The sequence below is a fragment of the Lissotriton vulgaris genome, unplaced genomic scaffold (assembly GCF_964263255.1).
Source record: "Lissotriton vulgaris unplaced genomic scaffold, aLisVul1.2 SCAFFOLD_870, whole genome shotgun sequence".
Lineage (NCBI taxonomy): Eukaryota > Metazoa > Chordata > Amphibia > Caudata > Salamandridae > Lissotriton > Lissotriton vulgaris.
Genome location: NW_028255105.1, coordinates 482,463 through 506,538, shown reverse-complemented (window position 1 = coordinate 506,538; position 24,076 = coordinate 482,463). Strand labels below are relative to the sequence as shown.

Here is a 24,076-nt window from a genome sequence, read left to right as displayed (position 1 = left end):
CAATGGACGCACCGCGCCTGGCAGTTAGTACAAATAGAAAGGACTGTGCCCACGGTACACTTTTGCGAACACAGAATTGGAAGTTTCAGCACCGGTTCACAAATGTGTGTAAGAGTATATAAAAAGTACTCCCGTAGTTCTACTTCCTTTAGCCATAAATGCTTTTATGAATCAGTTCTTACAATGAACCAAATGTACATTAAATGAATACCATGTTTTGGTGTCATACAAAGGCCAATGTCTACGGCAGTGAATAAACACCTATGGTTTACCAAGTAAGTAGCACTACAAAATGTCCAATACCACTCACTGCACTTTAGAGGTCAGTGTCGGTTTCAAGTATGTTACCCCCATTGTAAAAATAAAACGTGTGATTCATAGTTCAGGGGTCTGAATGTAAGAGTCACTTGTGTGTATATTACTGATCCACTGGCTGCTGCCATAGTTCACACAAAGTATAGTCTTACTCTTAATTTGACATTATTGAATCATTTATTTGTGAAGCACACCATTCCTAGGTGTTCGAAAATCCTCAAAATACAGAGGTCATCACAAGACCCAAAATCCAATACAGAAGCATAAAAACTACGATTCACATATCCAAAAGTACAAAGAGAATTGAAACAGAGGAAGATAAAAACAGCTTGGAAAAAATGTTAAGTGCATAAGCATTTGAGGGAATGAAACATACATAGAAAAAACATACTGTGCTGGTAAATGACAGGGTGAAAATGAGGCCTCCCTTTTATGGCTCTTATGCAACAAGCTTCTCTTGATGCACTCCAAGTAGCAGTGAGTGCCTTAAAAGTGAAAAGCAGATGAAAACAGTCTTGCCATCAGAGATAATTCCAAGAGGTGAGGATCAGGTATGGATCCTCTCTCCGTGGATCCTCTCTCCATGGCCAGAATTCCCATATTGCAAGACGCCTGGAAATAATTGCTTTCCTCCAAGGAAATTCTGTGCCCATGGGATGTCAGCTTCAGAGAGGGGACAATATAAGTAAGCAGGACCCCAATGTTAACATATATTAAAATTAGAGTATAATTCAGAAAGTAGAACTTACTGTATTTCAAGAGACTTATTACATTTACATATTCATTAGAGATTATCACAATCCTGTAAAATTGTTTCAAGTACAATATAAATGACCAGCTACCTTAGCATTAAATGAAAGCATTCCTCAGGTCATCCATGCTTTACATGGCCCAGTACATAACTTTATTATTACCCTACATATGATCTAAATATTAAATTTGATTTTTAGTGTGCTTTTGCCAACTTCATAATATGGCATATCGCGGGCTTTTTGACCACTGTATTTACTGGTGTATAACTTTCTGAGATAAAAGTAAGCCTACATCTCAGTACTCACCATATCCAAGAGTTTTATTATGAGTGATTTGACAATATATTATATATTTGACATGCATGTCTGTGGTAATTCTATAGTGAGAACCTAGTTAAAAGTCAGTGGAGAGCTAAACAGGGACAAAGACAAGCTTAAAGTCAATGAGTGATAAGAGGAGGAGCAGATTTGTGGACAGTTTATGCATTGTAATGTACTATACTTTAAAGCGGTGCATTGTCAGCTTTTTCCTAAATTTGAGTAGCAGTCATTAGTGTTAATGGATATGGGATGTTGTTCCAGATCCTGGGTGCATAGATAGAAAAGGTGGGCTGCCTTGATTTTTTTTTTTTACGGCAGTCTGATGGTATGCTCGCTCCAGGTGTGTAAGAACCATAAGAGACGGGGCACTTGTCTGTAAGCTATGCTGGGGTATTGATTGTGATGGCTTCCTAAATGATGGAGCTTGATTTGAAGTTGGTAAAGGCTGGCAATGGGGGGCTAATAACATTACATAAGGATGAGGTGTTGTGATCTTATTTCATGAGGCCCTGGAGGAGACATTCTGCAATATATTGAATGCCCTTAGTACATGGGCTTGAACAATGATACTAAAGTCACATTCTGGAGCAAAAAAAACAGATTAATTTTCTTCAGCAGAAAGAGCTGGCACCAGGCCATCTTTTTGTTAGCAGTGTGTTCCTTGAAGATGAGGTTTGTGTTCAGAGTCCATCCAAGTGATTTGGCATTCAGTGATAGTTGGAGTTTCATGTAATTGGTTCTTGTTTGTTGTTATTGGCAAATAACAGGAACTCTGTCTTAGTTGCATTGAGCTTCCGAAAGCCCCTGAAAATCCAGGTCTGGGTGATGTGCAGGCAGTGTCTGAGAAGCTGAATGTCTGAAGCAGATGGGGCTTGCAAGAAGAGTTGTGTGTCATCACCATATTGGTGAATACTGATGCTCTTGCCTGTTCACCATGCTGCTCTGTGTATAGGCTAAATATGACAGGGGGCAGTATTGAACCCTGGGGGACTCCTTAGGTGACAGGAATCTTTTGGGACCTGGAGGTGCTCATGTGAACAAACTAGTGTTGTTTGGAAATGCAGGAGGAGAACCAGTTAAGGACATTGCCGGTGAATACCATTTGATACTCCCAGGTGTGTATGAGGGTGCCCTGGTCAACTGTGTCAAAGGCATCTAAAAGTTTCTACAACATAAGGATCTAGGGATCAACTTTCTCAGAGGTCAGGAGGGCATTGTCTATTGTGTGTAAGTTAGCGGTTTCTGTGCTGCAGTTTGATCCAGAGCTAGACTGGTAGTTATGCAGGAGATGGTTTGCATTAATGTGAACTCTGAGTTGAACAAAGGATGCCTTTTTAATTATCTTGCCAATAAATGGTAGCTGAGTGATTGGCTGGTAGCTGGTGAAGTCATCAGAGTCCAGTGTAGGTGTTTCAGGAGTGGTGTGATCTGGCCTGTCTTGAGAGCCTTTGGAAAGATGCCTTGAGTGAAGAAGACAATGACAATGTTGACATGGGGTGAGAGAGCCTCCCCAGAGAAAGCTTTGAGAAAAATTAGGGTAAAACGTTATCATCAAAAAGAGTAGATTTGTGGGAGTTGAGAATGTTATTGAGATGTGTGAGAGATAAGGCTTTCAGAGCTGACCATAGCAGGATGCTCCGGGAAGGGGTGGGCATAAGAGAAGAAGCACATTAGGTGTTGTTGATGCGCTATCAGATCTTTTTTTTTCACTAAATAAGAGATTGATGGCATTGAGCTTTTCTTTGGACTGAGGGATATATGGGTCTAGCAGGGGGTTGGTATAGTGTTTCATTGTCTTGTGAGGCATTCTGCTTCTGTTGGTGACATCATTGATGGTGCCGGTAAAGTACTTTGCATTGACTGATGTGATGAGCTACAAAAGTATCATAAGGACATCTGGAGTTCTGTTTTTCTTCCATTTTCTTTCATGTCTGCATATGTTTTGTTTATTGTCAGCAAGATCTTTAGAGTACCACAGTGGCATAAAAAAAGTTGAGGGGGCCCCCTGCAAGGGACAAAGAGAGGCCCGCTCTGGATTTAATCTGGAGCTCTCAGGCCTGAGTACTGTGCTGAGCCTGAGTACTGTGCCTGCAGCAATGCCCCCCCACACAGTGGGGGCTGTGGGGGCCTTAGTTACGCAGCTGGAATACCAGATGCTGAAGGCTTTGACTGGCGCTTGTGTGTTTTAATTGGTGTGTTTACATTGTCCTCCAAAGCAACTTGTATAGAAATTTGTTGACATCGGACATGGAGTTGATAGAATGAAAGATGAGTTCAAGAATTAGGCTGTCTGTGGAGAAGGCTTTGGAGGATGTGAAGGTTTGGTCTGTTCTATTGTTTTGACCTTCGTTTTTTGGTAGGATGCTCTGCAGGCAGATAGGGATGACAAAGTGGTCGGTCCAGTCCAGGTGTATGGGCGGTTTGCATTGGATTTTTGGTGATGTTGATGAGACAAGTTTGAAAATGTGGCCCTTGGAGTGTTAGTTGTATGACATGCTGTACCACATTGAGGTTGAAGAGCGAATCTCATTTTTCTGAGCTTGTGTTGTCTGTGAGGTTGAAGTCACCCAAGAGAGCAGTGTGGCCTTAAAGGATGGACAAGGTGGTGAAGACTTATGGGAATTCATCCACAAAGTCTTGTTCTGCCAAGGAGGCCAGTAACTGAGATAAAAAATGGTGGTCTGAGTTGCCAAGAGTGAGTCAAGACATGTCACAAGATCCATAGAGTTGAGTGTTACTTGCTTGCCTTTGGTGCCTTTGGTGCATAGACATAGGAGAAAGGTTTAGTGCAAATATAGTAATACTACCAAGAGAATTTACAGATTCAGATTCGGATTAATAGATCCAGAAATATACTTTACCTGATTTAAAACTGAAATTGATGTGCTCAATAAGGACCTATTATGACATTTGAAGTACAATGTAAAATGTAAATATAAAGGGCAGTGCACAAAAGTGCCTATAGAAACTAACCAGAAGAGTGAAATGCAAATGCTTCATCCTGGCTTATTAGAATTGCGCCATTCAGCAATATCGTAAAACTGTAATTACTTGCACAGAGAAGTTTTACTTTACCATTTAGGTTAACAATTCTTGTCAATTTCTCTAAGGTATGTGTCTGTACCGAATTGGTTTTAATCTTGACTGCACCTCATAAACACTACTATTGTCAACATTTGGACTATTTGCCCGGATTTGACTATAAAAACAGATGTATTTGATTGTTTTCAACTCCTCTTCTTCTGCCAATTGCATGCCAGAGAAAAACATCCTACCAAATCCCAAAAATTACATTGTGAACGACTGATGCTTACATTTACAGTGTCTTTTGTAGGCCTCATTGTCGAAATATATATTTCTTTTATGACCGCATGAGCAAATTATTTTACGTTCATACCGATTAAACTCACTCTTATTCAGTAGGATGACCTTTTGCAGGAATACCTTGTGATATTGCTGACCGTTTCTTAACAAATTGGACCCTTCTCTTAAATCCTTAACTCCACCATCATCATAAAATATTGTACTTTTAAACGTATTTTTATCCAAAATGTCACTCGAATTAACTTTGTAACAGTTTCTTTCTCAAATGATAAATGCGCCTATATTTTAAGAAATATCTCTTATTCGAGTACTGTTTTATACAGACGGAAATAATGCAAAAAAGCAGATATCATGCACAATCATAATCAACAGAAAAATATGAGGCTTCAAATATTACTCCTCATGGACATATTAAAAGTAGGTTATAAAACAGCACGTGGGAAACACAGCAGTTTTTTTTTCTACTCGCTGTTCTGGTTTCATTCAGATAGGATATGCCATAGTTGTTAAAATATAAAAAAGTTTGGAAGAACTGCAGTACAGAAACAATGTACTTTTTGCCTTAAAGTAGCTTTTTTTTCTTAATTCTGAATGTTTTCCCAAAAACGAATCCAGTTTTCCAAGTATTATATGAATGTATGATCATGGATGTAATTTCTTTGGTGCTCTGCTCATGTCCAATTGGTTAGACAAAGTCAAAAAGACAACTTATCCAGCTTCCCAAGGAAACTGAATGGAAAAACCCATTAGTAAGAAAAACACTCTTGTGTTGCCTAAGATGTAGAACCTATGGAATCAGAATGAAATGTTATATACCCTGAGGAAGCAGGAGAACTTAAAAAGCTGTTATTGCTTCCTTTATTTTCATTGTGTCCACTTTCCTGATCGCCCCATGCAGGTTTCAAAGCTGTCCTGTGTTGGCCCGATTCAGAAAACTCCCTCCTTGCTGGTAGTTCATCTACAGCTGGAGTATCGTGTTTTGCACTCGTGTGGATTCCTTTTACCCCCTCTGTGTAAATATGCTTGTCCTCCTCCTGAGACCTGACGGTAGCAGGTACTATGAGGGTACACGTTTTTCCCTGGTTCGAACACCTGCGTAACGCATGAGGTTCCCGCTCAAAGTCTGTGAGAGGAAAGTGAGCCAAGGCAATAGTCTGGTGTGCGAAAGTTTCTGGTATAATAGAAATAGAAGACGGCCTCCGCGAGCTTTTTCTTGGGCTCGGGTGCGGTGATTCGTCAATAAAACTGACTACCTCTTCCCTGCTAAAACATTTATAATCATCTTTGTAAAGTTCTTCCAATGCAAACTGTTTCATTGAAATGACGCTTTCTGTTGACTTCCTCCGTTTCCGGTGTGGGATGCCCTCTTCGTGGTATGATTGACCGCTGCTTCTCCTCCTTTCATGTCGAGGCAAGCTGAAGAAGGACACCGCCGCCATGTCCTCTGCTGATCCCCAACCATGAAGAAAAGCAGGAATGTGACCTGTGGTCCATATCTCTGTTTCATCGTGAGAGTAACGCCTTGTCGGTGGGACCTAAGAAAATAAAAAACACATTGAAGCTTTTCCAAATAATCAGCCATGGTGCAATAGAGTACTCAAAACATGCTGCACGTGATAATTATGGCACAAATAAAGATTCATGAATGATCATGACTTGATAGAAAGATAGCGAGAAATGTTTTAACCCAGAGACTTTAGAAAAATAATCCACCCATTCTTTGGCACCAGAAAGTTTATTAGCTATGTTAGCATAAAAAGCAGGTTCACTTGTTGTTTCGGGAGGCTTTGGCAAATACTCTTGTAGAACAATTCTATGTCAGGACCGGAGGATCCGATTATGTTTTCTCAGTTCTTTATTAGAAATGCTCAGCAGGCAATTAGAGAACAGTAAGAAAAAACAACACTACAATACCCATGAGTACTTAGGGTATCACATGACCAACCATAGAGTAACTAGTATATAATGCTTACAGAGAATACCACATCCTCTTTCTTTGCTGCTCTGCAGCCAGTTGAGTGCTTTTTACCTTTTCATGCATTGTACTTGATTCTGCTACTTTGCTATATTGTACAGCTTGAATTTGCCTAGTAACTTACTGTGCTTGCTGCCTATATCTGCGCTCTGTTTGCGCTGCTTCTCGGCAGTTGGTTAGCAGCTGCGCTCGCGCTTCATGCGTTGGTGCCCTGCGGGGTGTTTTTGCCGTTATCGCAATTTCTAGGTGCCCCCCGTTTTCATAACGTTGCGGGGAGCATGCGCTCACCACACCAGTTCAGGCGCTTTGCGCCCGCGCCTGTGTGTCTGTAGAGTGGGAGTTGGGGGACGGTGAGAGGCTATGCGATTGCATTGCGTAGCCCTTTCTTTGTTTTTTCGGCAGGCGACCGTTCCGCGCATGCGCGGCGCCCATTTTGTTCGTTTATCTCCGTTTCCAGACGGAGTTTAGCATCGGAGCAACATTTAATCAAGCTCTTTGCCCACAAGCCTGCTTTTGCATCCCCATTTACGCCCTAATTGCACAATTTACACTTTTGGGCTGTATAATTGGCATAGGGTTTGCCTAGAGTGGCTGTTTGCGGCAAGCCCTCCCTCCACTTTTTACTTTATTTCAGTCATGTTCACACCTGTTTATTTTGGCTTGCTGTAGGGGTTCATAGCCACTCCCCCAGATTTTTGCCTTTGGCATTACATTATTCCTTCCGCTTGTGGGCATTATATTTTACACTTGGTGTAATTATGGAAGAGTATTATGAGGAAGATGACTATTATGATGAGGATGCTTCTGGTTCCATGGAGCAGGATTTAGTTGAAGCTCTGGACCAGGGCGTTCAACATTCTGAAAATAAAGCGATAGAACACGCAATTGAACTCTTGAAACTCCATCTCTCTAATTATGCCTTGCAAAAAGGCTGATTGCCTTTAACTTCAGGGCGTGCTTCTTCTTCAAAGTCTCCCCACAATCCTCATAAGTCTGACTTTCTCAAACTGGCTAAGCTATTATCCAGTGAGTGTTCTGGTGGTAAGAGGAGGCTTTGGCCTCGCAAGTTCATCAGACGGATAATGATGACACATCCTCTACCTCGTCTTCGGGTCGAGATGGTCTTCCGCCTTCTAAGAAAGCCCGTAAGGAACATTTTGTTGATGCGCCATCGCATCCTTAGCTTCTCACATTCGAGCCCACTGATATTGTGCACTCCAACTCCTCCTCTTGGCTTCCGTCCCCAGAAGTGACAGAATATGTGCAGGCGCATATTCGCCAGCCATTTGAGATGGGCGTAAGGGCCCGCCTTCGGTCAGAATGTCCGCGTCCTGACTTGGCAGACAAATTGGCTCACACGCCGGAAGTAGACCCTACAATGGTGACATATCTTAAAAAATATGCTAAGGACCCAAAAAAGGGTATTGACAGAGCATGGCACTCCTGCAAGATAAGTTAGGGGACTGGATGGTCCAGCTCGATCTGAAGGATGTGTATTTGTCAATTCCCATTTACGGTCCTCATCGTCGGTTCCTGCAGTTCCAATGGCAGGGGAGTTGGTTTGAGTACAAAGTTCTCCCGTTCGGCCTCTCGCCGGCACCTTGGTGCTTCATGAAACTTCTGAGGCCTGTTATAGAGTCTCTGCGAGCCTGGGGTGTTCATCTAATCATCTATCTGGACGACATCCTAATCATGGCGCATTGCCCTCAAATGTTGATGACCCACTTGGAATGGTCAATCACTCTTTTACAAACTCTGGGTTTTCTAGTGAACCCTCAGAAGTCTGTTTTCTTTCCCTCTCAGTCGATAGAATTTATGGGTTTCCAAGTCAATTCCCTCTCTTGCCAACTCCTCTTGCCCAATCATAAGATCAGAGCCATCAAGAGGGAGTTGAGTTTAGTTTTATCCAAACAGAGTGTGTCTTGAGGTCTAAAGCTCGGATTGCCGGTCTGTTAGCTTCTTCGAATCAGGCAATTTTCCCGGGCCCTCTTCATTACTGGGCGCTTCAACGTTTAAAAATCCGTCATCTCCAGAAAGGCCTTCGCCATTCAGATCTGGTTCCTCTTTCAGAGGAGGCGAGGTGGGAGATGATATGGTGGTTGGAGCACATGGAGTCTCGGAATGGACGAGCCCTGTTCGGAGCGACCCCGGAGGAGATGATAGAGTCTGACGCCGGTCTGTGGTGATGGGGAGCCCATTGCGGTCAAATGTCGACAGGAGGCCGGTGGTCTCAGGAGGAGTTGTCTCTCCATATAAATTGCTTGGAACTTCTGGCGGGATCTTTTGCGATCTGTTGTCTATCTTTGCGCAGGACCAACTGTCCTACTCCTCCGCATGGACAATGTTTCAGCGGTTCGGTATGTGAACAAGTTGGGGGGAACAAAGTCCAAGATCTTGGCGGAAATCGCCATGGATTTTTGACACTTTTGTTTTCAGAAGAAGATTACAGTTATTGCAGAGTATCTCCCTGGTCACAACAATCTGATTGCAGACTGGAACTCTCGCCACCTTCGGGATTTCAGCGATTGGAGGCTTCATCCTCGAGTGTTCCACTCTCTCTCCCGAGTTTGGGGTCAGTGCCAGATCGATCTGTTTGCATCTCGTCTCAACACTCATCTTTCCCTGTTTTTCAGCTGGCTTACGGATACGGAGGCCCTGGCCACACAGATGCATTTCTGCAAGCCTGGCCCTCTCTCCTGTGTTACGCCTTTCCCCTGTTTAAGATGATTCCCAGGGTCTTGGCTCGCACAAAGCATTATCAGTCAGAGCTGATTCTGATCACTCCTCTGTGGAGGGCTCAAGCTTGGTTCCCAGTTTTCCTAGAAATGAGTTGTGCAGTGCCGCTCCTTCTTCCCCAGCGGTGGAATCTCTTGCTGGACCCGCTCAACAATCCGCATCCCCTGATCGAGTGAGGTCATCTTCTCCTAGTTGCATTGCGGGTTTCGGGGATCGCTAGCAAATCCCAGGCCTTTCGCGAGACGCTACCTGATTTATCAACGAGGTTTGGTCTCCCAACACACACAAACGGTATGCAACGGCTTGGAAACGATGGTGTGGTTGGTGTGCTCAACGGGAAGTGGATCCCGCTTCCGCGGATGTCTCTCTGATCATGAACTTTCTGGCTTCTATCGCCTCGTCAGGTCTTGCTTATAGGACAGTTAATAATTTCCGTTCTGCCATTTCTGCAGGTCATATCAATATTGATGGCAAGCCTGCTGGAGAACATCCTTTAATTTCTAAGTTGCTTAAAGGTATTCGGCTGGTAAAACCGCCTTGTCCAAAGTATGTTGACTTATGGGATGTTTCCATTGTTTTACGATTCTTGGGGGCTTGGCCATCCAATTCTTCTTTATCCCGCAAGCAACTTTCTGCGGAATTGACTATGTTATTGTTTCTTGCTTCATGCAAACGCGTTTCTGATGTTCGTGCTCTGGACCTGGCAGGTCGTAGTTTCTCACCCGAAGGTGTTACTTTTGCTATCTCCAGACGCACTAAGTGTAATAAGTCTTCAGTTACCTATCCATCTTTTCCCAATAATCTGACACTTTGTTTGGTTCAATGTTTTAAGGATTATGAGGTGAGTACTGCTCCTTTTTGTCAAGATATGCAGGGTCAAGTGTTGATTGCTCTGCAGAAACCTTTTCGTCCTGTGACCCCAGCTACGTTGGCCTGTTGGGTGAGATGGCTCATGAATGAGGCTAGTATTGATGTTTCCAAATTTGGTGCTCATTCGGCACTTGGGGCTATGGCTTCCAAAGCTTTTTCTATGGAGGTGACTTTAATTGACATTATGAGGGCCGCTGATTAGTCATCTGATTCTATGTTCAATACTTTTTATTATAATCCAATTGCAAATATTGCTTCTGTTGTGGTGGATCAGCTTTAAACAAGCATAACCGGAGCCTCCAGTCCTGACATAGAATTCAAAATTTGTGAACATATGTGACAAGAATTTTCAATTCTACTAAGGACACGGAGGCGAGGATTATCCCACCCATATTTCTGCATTTCGCATGTGTTGACATTGTTATTGATTATTGCAGATTGCATATTGTACTTTGTTTCTTTCTGTTACCCGTTTCCCTCCCCCTTTTTGATGATATCTTTCCTAAATGGAGGAAGTGTGAATTACGATTCTATATTTATTTTCAGGTTCTGATCCTAAATAAAGGCTTCTGTCCAGCCCGGTTTGGCCTGCTTGGTGGTCATCTACAGATTCCAGTTTTCTCTATGACTGCAAACATCCGGAATTTCCTCGCAGTGGATTACTGTTAGCCGCTGGTTTTTTCCTTCTTCCACGATCTTCTTGTTGGACTGTCCATTTTTTCATTTAAACAGTTTTAAGTCGCCAAAGAAAGAGGATGTGGTATTCTCTGTGAGGCATTATATACTAGTTACTCTATGGTTGGTCATGTGATACCCTAAGTACTCATGGATATTGCAGTGTTGTTTTTTCTTACTGTTTTCTAATTGGTGGCTGAGCATTTCTAATAAAGAAATGAGAAAGCATAATCCTCGCCTCCGTGTCCTTAATAGAATTGAAAATTCTTGTCACGTAGGTTCGCAAATTTTGAATTGTAATATACTTTCTAAAGTCTGAATGCCCATGAAACTATTCTTTAAATAGAACAAAAAAAAGTGAATTGAGGTAATGCTAGGTTTCTGTATTCCTATATTTACATTTGTATATTAACATTAAGCCTTACTTTATTTACAAACTACTATTCTTAACAGAGGGCATACAACACCTGCCCCATTCGCAGGTGCGCCTAGTTTCAAACAGTACTAGATAGATACTCTATATTTCTAAATATTTACATGGACTCAGAAATGGATGTTTTAAATTACTTATCTATCGTTGACTTTCAGCTCACATTTAAGAAAATTGTTAGGAATTCGAATATTGAGTCTCCCTGGTAATGAGAACCTTTTAAGGCATAAGACACTTTATTAAGCAAATTCCTTTTCAGATGCATCCCACAATCTGATTACCTCACCCAAATGGGGTGCTTTTGGTCTATAAATGACGTTGTATAATAGCTATTTGGGTGTATTTTCCCTTACAGTAAGAAACATTAACATACTCTTAAAACAATCAAATCCACTCTTGAGGTTTGCTATTTAATTTAGACATTCGTAATGCAAATATTTTTTGTATACACTTCCTTTTGGATAAAAAGATTTGTTACTAATGTTGGTTTTATATTTTTGTACAATACAGTTTTAATTTAGCAAACAATTAAATTCTGAAAAAGAAGTAAATATGATGGAAATATAAACGTGTCTATGACTGATTCCGTTTCAACTTCACTATAAATAGAAAAGATAGGCATATACATTACATTGGAATTTTCATCTTCAGAATGAGTACTAGCTCTGAATCCGAACTGAACTTTTTGCTTATATGTGTCATACTGTAAGAATGTGGCTATGGCATGATTATTTAGAAACTTATTTGAACTTAAAAATACATTGACTAGAAATAAAGAAGTATGATAAGCATGTTTAGCCTTTGGTTGCACTCCAGATTGCTAATCGTTAGAAAAAATGTGTTATGACTTACACAGATGTTGAGGTTTAGTCCAAAATACAGCTGAAGTATTATTGCCAAATGCACACTTAAATTGTACGTCAGATCGTTCACTTTCCAACATACCATCAACATCTTATGATAAATTATATTAGCTCAACAAGAGTGCAAAGAGGCCGTGAAAATCAGTCATTTCCTTGCAATGACCAATCCTCTACCAATCAGAATGAAGGACTCATTCTGATAGGTTTATACTCGATGGTCATAAATTGCAGATAGAGGGTTTATTACGTGTTATTTTATTATTCTTCAGAGCTGTCATCCTTCAGTTTGCCCAGTACTATACTCAAGTATACTAAAAAAATATAAAGACAGAGATTGAAGTTGGGGGAACTTTTTCCAACACAAAATGTTAAGCACTGTTAGGAATACAACTACATACATGGAAACAATTATGCAAATACTCTAACATTAGATCTTAAGGGTATCCCAACATCCACATCAATAAATTCTTATTGTTTTGTAAAATGTAAGAACTCCCATCTTACTTACTTAGGATATGATGTATCGTCAAGGACACCTGTGACCATATATAATGTTTTTCAGCAAGATGAAAGTAGAATTCTGCATTGCCCTACCATATCATCATTAAGTAAAGTTTTTATGGCACTTTGGGCCAGATGTAGGTAATCCAGATTTACCGATTCTAAAATAACGAATTTTACCGATTCGGTATTTTAGAATCGGTAAATGGGATGTAGGTATCCATTCAGTATTTTTTACTGAATCAGTAAGATTCGGTAAATACCGAATCGGTCCTCCAGGCCCATAGGAATGAATGGGAATTACCGAATCGGTAAATACCGATTCGGTAAAATGGGGAACAAATTCAAGGGTGGCAGGGTGTCACTTGACACCCTGTTGCACCCCTGAATAGTACATGGGTGCACATGTGGCACACATACATGACCTAAGGGCATGTATGTCTGCCACATGGCACTGTTAAAAAAGCACAAAATTGCTTTTTTAACGGTTTTTGTTATTTACCACCAACTTGTAGTTGGTGGTAAATAACAAATCCTTACAAGTGAAAAGCACTCACTTGAGTGTTTCCTTAAATTACTGATTCGGTAAATTACCGAATCCCTAAATTAGGCCCCTACATCTGAAATGCCTAATACCGGTCGGTAACAGCCGAAATTCGGTAATTTCGGCCGTTACCGACCGGTATTAGGTTTCCTACATCTGGCCCTTTATTCTTAAAATGCTAGTGTGTTACACAAATATACACTAAGGGCCAGATTTACCAAACTTTCACGCAACGCAGCAAGACACCTTGCTGCGCAGCGTGAAAGGGAAGGCATGCGCCATATTTAACATTATATGGCACATTCCTGTACTTTCCTTGCATAGGTGCACAATGTGCTGCTTTGCGCCAACACAGGCACCTTTGCCCTAAGGTGCAAGGGTGCCTCCGTAACAGGCAGGTTTGTTTTAAAGCAGGAAAGCCACCTTCCTGCACAAAAACACTCCTCTGAAGCTTTTTCCTCTTTCTACATGTGCTGTCGAATGCAGTACATGTAGCACGAGAAACAACGAATAGAAATCAATATATTTCTCCTCGTTAGGCATCCCAGTAAAGGCGTTTCATTTTGGCGCATTCCTAGGTCTACCGCTAATTGTAAATCTGGAAATGTGCCAAAACCCATGGGTGAATGTTTGGGAACACCCATGCTCCATCCATGAAACACCTCCCTTAGGCATAGTAACGCAAGGCAGGTACTTGTGCTGCCTTGTGTTCCTCCACATTTACCAAGCACTGCAAAGCCATGCAAGGTACCCTTGCATTGCTTGGTAAGTCTGACTTTAGTGTAGCGTTGCCCTTGCATTACCTTGCATGACGAAAGGTCAATGCAACACAAAGATAAATCTGGCCCTAAGTCTGGTGTCCAATTCCCTAAAATTCAGAACACACCCATGTCCTGCACTACAGAGAGTAAATAGGTGATTTGTCTTATAAATTAATTTAATTTTTGTTGCAACACAGAAGCCCAAAAGAGTAAACTGAATTTACTGAAGCTCTTTATAGTAAGCAAAGATATTATATACAGGCTTTGCACATGTATTTTAGTCTACATTAAAATGTATCTTATTCTTGTTCTACAGTTTTCAAAACATGTTGTTCATCCACACTTTAGATCAGGAGATGTATTCTTCACGAGGTTATCATACTTGTTAACATTTAGAAAGGGAAGCAAAATTCTTACGAGAATCATAAAATAATTTATCGACAAATATTCGATTTTGTGTACTATTTCTATCTATTGTCACAGAGAGCAGCTTTTAGTACACACACAAGGTACACACAACAGTTTGAAGTATTTTCATGGATGCATCCAATGCTGTTATAATATTCTGCCTTCATGTAAACCCATATTAAACTGCAAAGGATTTAGTAATATTAAAACGGCGTATCACCTGCAGAGACGCTTATTAAGATCTTGGAGCATCTGTTATCAATTATGTGCGTGTGGATATCATTAAGGATTAAACAACAAAGCAATGTTCCAAAATACTTGGCTTCCAAAATGTATTTATTGTGTCTTATAAAGCACAAACATGACTACCATGATATCCGAGTGCTGTACAAAGAGAGAGCTGATGAAGGTTAAATTAGCTGAAAATTCAGCAAAAGCACGATTCAAAATTGTTCAATGCTTTACCAAACCAGCAGCCATTGACAGTACTGTGCTTCCCTCCCCTTCCCTCTGTGCTGGATTGTCAAACTTTTGCCAGGACAAAATTCAATCTATCTATGCCATTTTCGCATCCAACTTGACTCCATCCGAACACAATGCTACTCCGGACAATATTGAGTCATTGACCAAATTCCGTCCTCTTTCTTTCAATGCTTCCTTAAAAAAATGATTGGAAAGTAAATCTGGCTCACCTTTGTGATCCCTGCCCAGCCCAGTTCTTTAAACTTCTGCCCCCCTCTTTTGCCCCCCTGAACCAGATCTGGATCTCTTTTCTGAGTTCGGGCATCTTTCCAGCAGCTTGGAAAAAGGCTTTCCTACTGCCAATCCTCAAGAAACCAGATGCAGACCCTACAGAATATAAAAAATTCCAACCTATCTCTCTTCTGCTTGCTCCAGCGAAAATTCTCAAACAGATAGTCCAGAGTCAACTTTCGGAATTCCTGGAAGCAAACAATCGATTCCACATCTCCCAGTCTGGCATTAGAGCAGGCTATAGTATGGAAACCGCACTCCTAGAACTGTCAGAGAGTGTTTGCGAAACTATTGACCAGGGGAACGCAGCAATTCTTGTACCTCTGGACCTGTCCGTGGCCTTCGACACAGTGGCCTATCCGATTCTCCTAGAGAGATTAAAACACCTGGGAATACAGGGCACGGCCCTGTCCTGAATCTGGTCCTTCTTTGAGAACCGGTCTCAACAAGTTTTTCTATGTCCCTTTTTCTCTTCCCAGAAACCCCTGGTGTGTGGGGTTTCCCAGAGATCTTCATTGAGTCCGCTCCTTTTCAATGCTTACCTCTCTCCGCTTGCAGTCCTGGCCAAACCCCTCGTAGTGAAGGTGATCTCCTACGCAGAGTTTCTGTTCTCTTTTAAAGAACTATCTGAGGCTGCGTTTTTCAACTTTAGAAAGTGTCTGAGTAACATCTCGGCTTGGATGACCCAAAATTGCCTAAAGCTGAATTTGGATGAAACCAAGGAGCTCTTCTTCAATCAGCGGGCCTCCTCACCCGCTGTGCTCTGGTGGCAACAAGAACTGAATACTCTCCTGAGCCAGTAGACTCGGTAAGAAACTTGGGGTTCACATTCAATACCGATCTTTCTTGCAAATGCCAGATTCAGCTAGTCTCTTCGTCCTGCTATGGGAAATTTTGAACTCTCATTAAATTCCTCCACTTCCTCCCATTGGGCTGCAGGAGGACAGTAGTTTACGCCCTAATTACATAATAATAATAATAATAATAGTTAGCTTATAAAGCGAGCTGCTATCTCTCACGGTGGTGTCCCGGTGCTGATAGTGCTGTTGACGTAGCCATGGAAACAGGTGGTAGGAAGTTAGGTAGCGTAAAGAGCCATGTTTTTAGTGCTCTCCTGGAAATTTGTGCAGAGTGAATCTTCCTTAGGTATTCCGTCATAGTGTTCTACAGAGTGGCCGTTTTAACCGAGAAGGAACGACCTCCGTCCTAGCTTTTGCAAACCGTGGAATGACAAGAAAGTTCTTGTCATTAGATCTGAGTGCTCTCTTGTTGCTGTATTGTACGAGTCTGTGCCTCAGATATTGCGGACCAGTGTTGTTTAACATCTCACCTGGGTTACGCTAACGGTCTCTACTTGGGACTCCCTGCATATCTGACCCACAGACTGCAAATGATTCAGAATGCTGCAGCCAGATCACTACCATCACTCAAACACTCCCCACATGAGAAAACTTCATTGGCTGATTGTCATCAGGTGAATAGAATTTAAGGCACTCACCCTGGCGTACAGAGCCACCAGGGGCTAAGGCCCGGGTTACCCAAGAGTCAGACTCCAACACTACCAACATGACCGGGCCTTGAGATCCAGCCACCTGAAGCTCCTCACAATTCCCCGCTTTTGTAAGCAAGGATATTTGGCAGAGCATTCGCGGTAAGGACCACGAAACTCTGGAACACCATGCTGCTCCCTCTCCGTTTGACTAAACCAGAACCAGCATTCCGGCGAGTTCTAAAAACCTGGCTCTTCAACCGTTCCTAATCCTGTGTGCACCCTGTGTCAGTCGACTGCCTTCGCGCCGGGACACCTCCGTTGGAGGTAGCTGTGCACTTTATACATTTCTAAATAAATAAGGTTGCAATACAGTAAAGCATCTATCTCTTATGATATGCTGTATATAGTTGTTGAAGAGCAGGGTACAAAACAATCGGATAGAATCTAAAAAAGGGTGAATGACAATTTCAAAAGAGTTTTCTTATGACATATTTATTTTCTAGTATTAAGGCTTTAACTTCCTTCTTGAAAAGCCTGAATGGGTAATTGCTCTCATTGAGGGTGCAGAACTTACTCATGGAATTGCCTAGGCCGTGGATTTGGCCTGCCCGTACATTGGTATAAACACCTTATGACGTCATAACTGTGCCTTTGCTAATCCACTGTAGTGTAGTTCCTATTTTCCCAATAGGCCCTGCGCATTGGAATAACATAAACAGTAGTATCGATGTAGAAGTGCGGATCTTCCAGGCCTCTACTGACTATGCTAAACTTAATTGGGTTTGTTACCAACTAGCTCAGAGGTCACTGGAAACTTTCTTGACTGAATAGGAAGTGATCAGCTTCCCTGGTACAGACAAGAAGGGATTCAGTTTTCCAATAACCGTGCAACATGACAACTTTGCTCCTCAGATCAAGAGTCAATCTCTAGGGTCGTGTGAACAATAGTCATCTTCTATGTCGGAGACTAGAAAGACACTGGAGACAAGCATATGACACGGTCTCCAGAACACGCTATGTCCAACAGAGGAAATTATATCTCTCTGACATAAAAACAGCAAAAAAGGAATATTACACCAATCTTATAATGGAAGCACACCAAAATCAAAAAACTATCTTTACCATAGTTAAGTCTTTCCCTCACCCGAAAGCCCTCACCACCGATATACCTCCCTCAGAGAGCCTTTGCAATCAAATTGCCGATTACTTCATTGACAAAATTGTCAACATTCAGAAATATTTTCCCCCTCCTTCGACAACCCCCTTAGAGGTAACAGTTAACTACCCTCTTCTCTCCAGTTTCAAATCAGTCTCCCTGCAACAGACAAGCAAGGCAATCCGGGCCTGTAAATCAGGAGCGCCTACTGATTCCTGTCCCCCCATCATTCTACATCACCTGATTGACACAGTCAACCCCTACATTAATGTCATTATTAATGAATCCCTTGAATCCGGAATTGTACCTGCCGAATGGAAGAAGGCCACTGTAAAACCTCTGTTGAAAAAACAGAACAAATCGCCAACAGATTTGACTAACATGCGCCCCATCTCCTTACTTCCTATTCTTGGCAAAGTCACGGAGCATTTAGTGCATGAGGAGCTTAAAACTTTCGCAGAAGCCCATAACATCCTGCACCCTCAGAAATCAGGCTTCCGCTCCGGTCACTCCACCGAAACAGCTTTGATCGAACTTGCTGACTCCATCAAATTCCTGCAGGATGTGGGCAAGCAAGCTGTCCTCATCCTGCTGGATCTCACAGCAGCGTTCGACACTATCTCGCATGCCATCTTAATTAACCGAATGCGAGAGATCGGCGTGACAGACGCAGCCTTGGCCTGGATTTCATCATTTCTATCAAATAGGTCTCAGACTGTGTCCCTTGGACCCCACCTATCCTGCGAAAAACTCATTACATCTGGAGTGCCCCAGGGGTCCATATTAAGCCCTTTATTTTTTAACATCTATATGGCACCCCTTTTAGCTGTGAAGGAATCACATGGGATCCTTGTCACGTCTTACGCCGACGACACTCAATTGGTCGTCACCATTGACAAACAGCTGACTGACGCAGATCTCCGGTTTAAAAACTGCCTCTCTGATGTTTTTGAGTGGTTAAATAGTAACCATCTTAGATGCAACAGTGCAAAGACGGAAATTATTCCATTAGGTAAAAATCTTTCTTTTTGCCCGAAAGATTGGTGGCCCCCAGGATCAGAGGCCCCTCCAAGTGCAGTCCCATCAGCCAGAAACCTGGGCGTGCAATTCGATTCTTCTCTTTCTTTCGATGACCACGTTAAGATCACTGCCGGTCGTTGTTTCGGACTAATAAAATCTCTGAAGAAATTTTTTGATTTCCTCCCAATTGCAGCCAGAAAGTCAGTCGCGGTAGCCCTCATACTCTCCCGACTTGACTACTGCAACGGCCTTATGGCCGGAGTGAAAAAATCTACTCTCAGAAAGCTTCAGAGCATCTAACATGCTGCAGCTCGACTGGTTTTACAACTCCCCAGAAGGTCATCTGCGTCTGCAGCCCTTAATTCGCTTCACTGGATGCCACTGCATAAAAGAATCCTTTTTAAACTGCTCCTTACAGTTTTCAAAACCATGCAAAACACAGGGCCCCGCTACTTTGTAAACCGTTTTACGCGCTATAATCCCCCGCGCTGCTTGAGATCCTCTGGGACAAATCTGGTTCTAATTCCCAGATTCAAATACAAGACCAAGGGTGGAAAATCCTTTAATGTTCTGGCAGCCAAAGCCTGGAACACTCTACCTGTCAACCTCAGATCCATAGAAAATGAGAACAACTTCAGAAAACTCCTCAAGACATGGGTCTACAAACAACCAGACTCCTCTGTCCTGGCTGCCATTTAGTTTCTCTCCTCCATCACACCCCACTCTTTCAGTTATTTCTCCGCAGCTCGCCCAGCGCCATGATGCTCCCTTGGGAGCGAACGTTAGCGCTTTACAAATGCACACAAATATCAAAATATCAAATAGACAGTTATTTTACTCAGTCAGTGGTTGTGCAGTTTACTTTCACAATATGTAGAGAATAGAGAGACGGGCGTTTTCAATAAAGGGTAACATTTATTGAACAGTCTTTCTTCTCGTACAAGAGAAATGAATTGCAACAATTGCAAGACTTGTTATTATAAAAAGTACGTACAGTAAGATGAGTATTGCGAAATAATACTGTAAAAGCATTGATATGGTTTCTTAGCCATACAATGGTTTAAAATGAATAAAACATATATGCATTCATATATACATTAGGCTAAAATACTCAACTGGTGCTTCTAACTACGCCTACCCCAGTGTACCTGACCTAAGCCTAATACTTGGGAGGGGAGTAAGTAAGTAGCTTTAAGTTAAGTTGGTTTTGCCAAGATTTGCTTCAAGAATTCTCTCTAAGGGTTTAGTCAACACCATACCTCTGGAATAGAATGATGGAGGTCTGGTATCTCCTTCAGGGGGTCGATATCCCAGTCACCCGCAAGGGTAGACTAGAAACGCCGGAGCTGGATTTCTCTGCAGGAGAAAAGACAGCGTCTCTCTCAGCGCGTCGAGGAGGAGGAGGAGGGGCAGCGTCCGCGGGCAGCTTGCATCTGCTGGGCTCTTGCAGGGGACGGCTGTTCAGCTCCTAGGTTCACCACACCATCGTTCGCTAGTTAGCAGCGATAGCAGTAGCGATAGCAGCTATGGTATCATCAGCATAACAGCAGCTTCGTCAGCAGCGATGGCATTGAGGCAGCTAGCAGCGTTTGCTTAAGGCAACGTTGGTAATATTTATACCTGAAAGGTGCCTTGTTTGACGTAAGTTTTTGGACATAAGACGTCAATAAAGATGTCACTAGGAAGTGATCGTCTATCAGTGCTCATTAGAGTTCTATTACTAATCAAAACATAGCAAGCGGGGATTTCCAGGTTGCTGAGTTTTTATCTTGTTGAAGAACTCGGAGTGTTAATCTAGGAATCATAGATAGTAACTTCTGCTATGTCATTGCACTAATTGGTTGCAAAGGAAGTGGCAGAGAAAGCGATTCTGAAATGTGGCTCTGTTCGTGTGAGGCCAGAGACGAGTTTCTGAATATTGTACTTGAACGGTTATGCCAATGTAGGGAACAAATGGATTTATAGCCGAATAGGGGCATAAGGTCGCAGTATCGATCAGGATCCTAGATTAGAACGCTACACCCACTCCACGAATTCATGTCCATCAAATTACTAAAACTAGAGCAATAAGATGCATGTGTAACATTGCCCACCCCAAAATACATATATGCATTTGAAATAGGCGTATTTGTAATACGTGAAAATTTAGGTACTGTACGTTTTTGAAGCATAGAAATCATTCAAAAATGATAGCATATGAAATCAATGAACGATTTTGCAAAAAGAATTACACATGAAATATCTCTGAATACAGAAGAAGGGCGAGATAATTTCATCACATATAAATGCATTGCAGTAGAATGTGCTAGAGGTTGGTGTAAAGTTATTATGTCTCTACATGTATCTAAAAATAGAAGTCGAAGCTTCTGTTCTCTATGAATAGTTTTACTTTAAGCAAAGAATTTTTCGTGCCCAAAAAAAGGTGAATATTAAAAAGTGTTCAATTCAAAAGAATTCTTGCTGAACGGGGAAAATAGAGTTCGAACGCTTTTAGCAGTTTTTGTTGTTCAAAACTGAAGGCCAAATTCAGAGTTCATGGGAACGCTGTGTATCGGAATGCTTCTCTAAAGTTATTGTTTCTGTTCGGGTGAGAACATCATATCAGACAGGCTCTCAAAGAATTGATCTACAAAATCAGGTGACAGTTCGACCAAATTCGATAGTGCTTTAACTTGGCAAGTGTGAGCATGATTGCTGTCATCAAAGGCTGGATCAGCAATGCTCACAGAAGGTCGTACCTGGGTGATGTTGCTTTTGTCACTCGCTCCACTGTTACCACCTAGTCGTAGCACAGGAGTCTCAATGAATGCCGTCATCAGGATTGGTAGCCGCTGGGGACAACACAATGCGTGAGCCGTTATCAGACTTAGCAAAAATATCGATATCCATTGGTACTGCTGATGGAAGTGCAAGACAGGTGTCCAACACGCACTCATCTCCGCATAGCATACATCGAAGTACAGGTAAGATGCAATTTTGCCATATCGGTCTGAATGAAAGGAACCAGGTCATGTTTAGATCTCTCAGCCAGGCCAATCCAAGGACTCTCGTTATTCTGTCCCGGTAGCGCACTGCTAGGATTGTCTCTTCCATTCCCATAGGAGTCATGTCTGAGCTGTGGCTTGCCATATCGAAGCAGGAGGGTCAAAAATAAAATCCTTGCTACAAGTCCCAAAAATAGGGGTATGCCGCCAAAAACAGAGTGGACAAAATTTGGAACGATTCCCAGAATTGCTTGAAATGGTGTAAGCAGTCCCGTAAAAATCGTCTTAAATATGCCTGGGATGCCTGTGGCACTAGACATGTTAAGGAGTTGGCTCAACATTTCTACGAAATGCACTGGGCAATTTGTTGATAAAAGGTCATGAACCTCCGTAGCTGTCCTTGCAACTAGGAGATCATACGTCTCTTTTGATGACGTTATGGGCACTGTTGTCTGTAAAAGCACAGATTTCATTTTGCTTAAAGTATCAATTCGTACAGAAGAGAAATGTAGACGAGGCCAGATGGGAGTCTCTATGTCTCCAGGCCCGCTCGGGAACAATGCTTGCATACAGCATTTGACCATGGAAGTTACGCTTACGAGATAACTTTTCCCTGGAACAAGGCCACAACATCTGTTATCCGTTCTTAGAATGTAACTCCCATTCGCGAGGTGCATAAAGAAGGGCTCTATCTGCGTTGCAGGTGTGACAAGCTGGTGGCATGAAAGGATGTTAGAATTACCTTCACAGGCTCCGTGTAAATTAATACCCTGGCACAAAAGTATACCGCTTAGTGAACGTTTACAATTTTCACCACTAAGAAATACATTTTTGTCGCTGTCACTATAGCATGAATGTGTGTATGGTAATTTCCATGCTAACTTAACATAACCTTTACCCAATCGTTTATACTGGCCAGTAGGTATGTATTCAAGGCACTTTTTAAATCGGAAAGTTGTTATCGGAATTGTGATAATTCCGTGTATTATCCATTCAATGACAGGACTTTCTGACATTGTCAATGATAATCTCTCAAGTTTTTCGATGCTCAGGATTGTATAGTCTGCTCCTTTCTGTGCCAAGCTGATTTGTTTATCAGTAAGGTTAAAAATGGAAAACAATGACGTTGTGTTGATTAAACGCCAAGGCACATAGCCTGAACGAAGATTTTGCAGCGTCCAGCCTAATTGTACAATAGAACGTAATTGCGACTGGCCATGCTGTAACATTAGCACGTCTCTGTCTATTATATCAAAGGCAGAGGATACAATATTGTCCAACGCATATATTCTGGAGGACAGAGTCATTAACCCATTGTCCACTACAGAAAGTGATTTTTCCAAATTAATACGATCAATTTCTCGTATTTTTTCTGCTGTTTCAATTTGTGTGACTTTCCAAGCCTCGTTGTATGCAGCATAGATACTGGTCGCTATGAAACGCTTTTGACGCTGTTTGCGTGGTCCCATAATAAAATCGCGCAAACAGCACCATCTTTAAGTAAAGATAAGTGTTGCTTAATTTCAGCCAATGTGGATGATCCTAGCCATTCGAGGCAGAGTTTCCCTACACTGTATGTTGTTACTATCCCTGGATGTTGTCTCTGGGAGTATCTAGGGTCTTGTCTGGTCATTTTCAACCCCTTTGTTTTGTTCAGGAATCTATCTTGACAGTTGTTTGTGTCAGTAGGCCAGATTAACCACTTCTTCCAATCAGGATGTGTTCTGTTAAAATGTAAAATTTTAGTTACGTCTATCTCAATATCTGTTGTTACATTTTCAGGTATTGGCTTTGGAATAGACGGTTTGTTTAGGTCTTTGATCTTAGCTAGGCCAAGACAGGATGTTTGGTGAATTGTGTCATTTAAAAACATCATTTGTTCTGGTATCATGCAGGTTCTGAATAGTGCTTCTAGGCCTTGTACCTGCCAATCTTTCGTACCCTAAATGTTTTTTGTTTCAATGTTATTTTTCCAATAATCAAAACCAAATGTCATCATTTTTTCATAAAATGCTTTTGAATATATTAAGTTAGTGTTTGTCAGCATTGTTTTCATTCCTGTTTTATCTAACAGTTTGTAATAAAACGTTTCTGCATCACTGGTGTTAAACCCTGAGAAGTACTTGAATTTCTCAAAGAATGTTTTAGAACTGCTTTTAGGTGGTGTAGCACAATGTTCCCATTGATTATACTTAA

At 41.9% G+C, this 24,076-nt stretch overlaps 1 protein-coding gene across 1 annotated transcript in view; it reads right to left on the bottom strand.

The window, feature by feature from the left end:
• Positions 1–473: 473 nt before the first annotated feature.
• GPR153 (G protein-coupled receptor 153) overlaps positions 474–24,076 on the bottom strand; it is a 304,525-nt gene continuing 280,922 nt past the window's right edge. Inside the window, exon 5 of the mRNA XM_086951864.1 lies at positions 474–6,247. Within this exon, the coding sequence (XP_086807990.1) occupies positions 5,486–6,247 (762 nt within the window). The 3' untranslated portion in view covers positions 474–5,485. The remainder of the gene's footprint in view (positions 6,248–24,076) is intronic.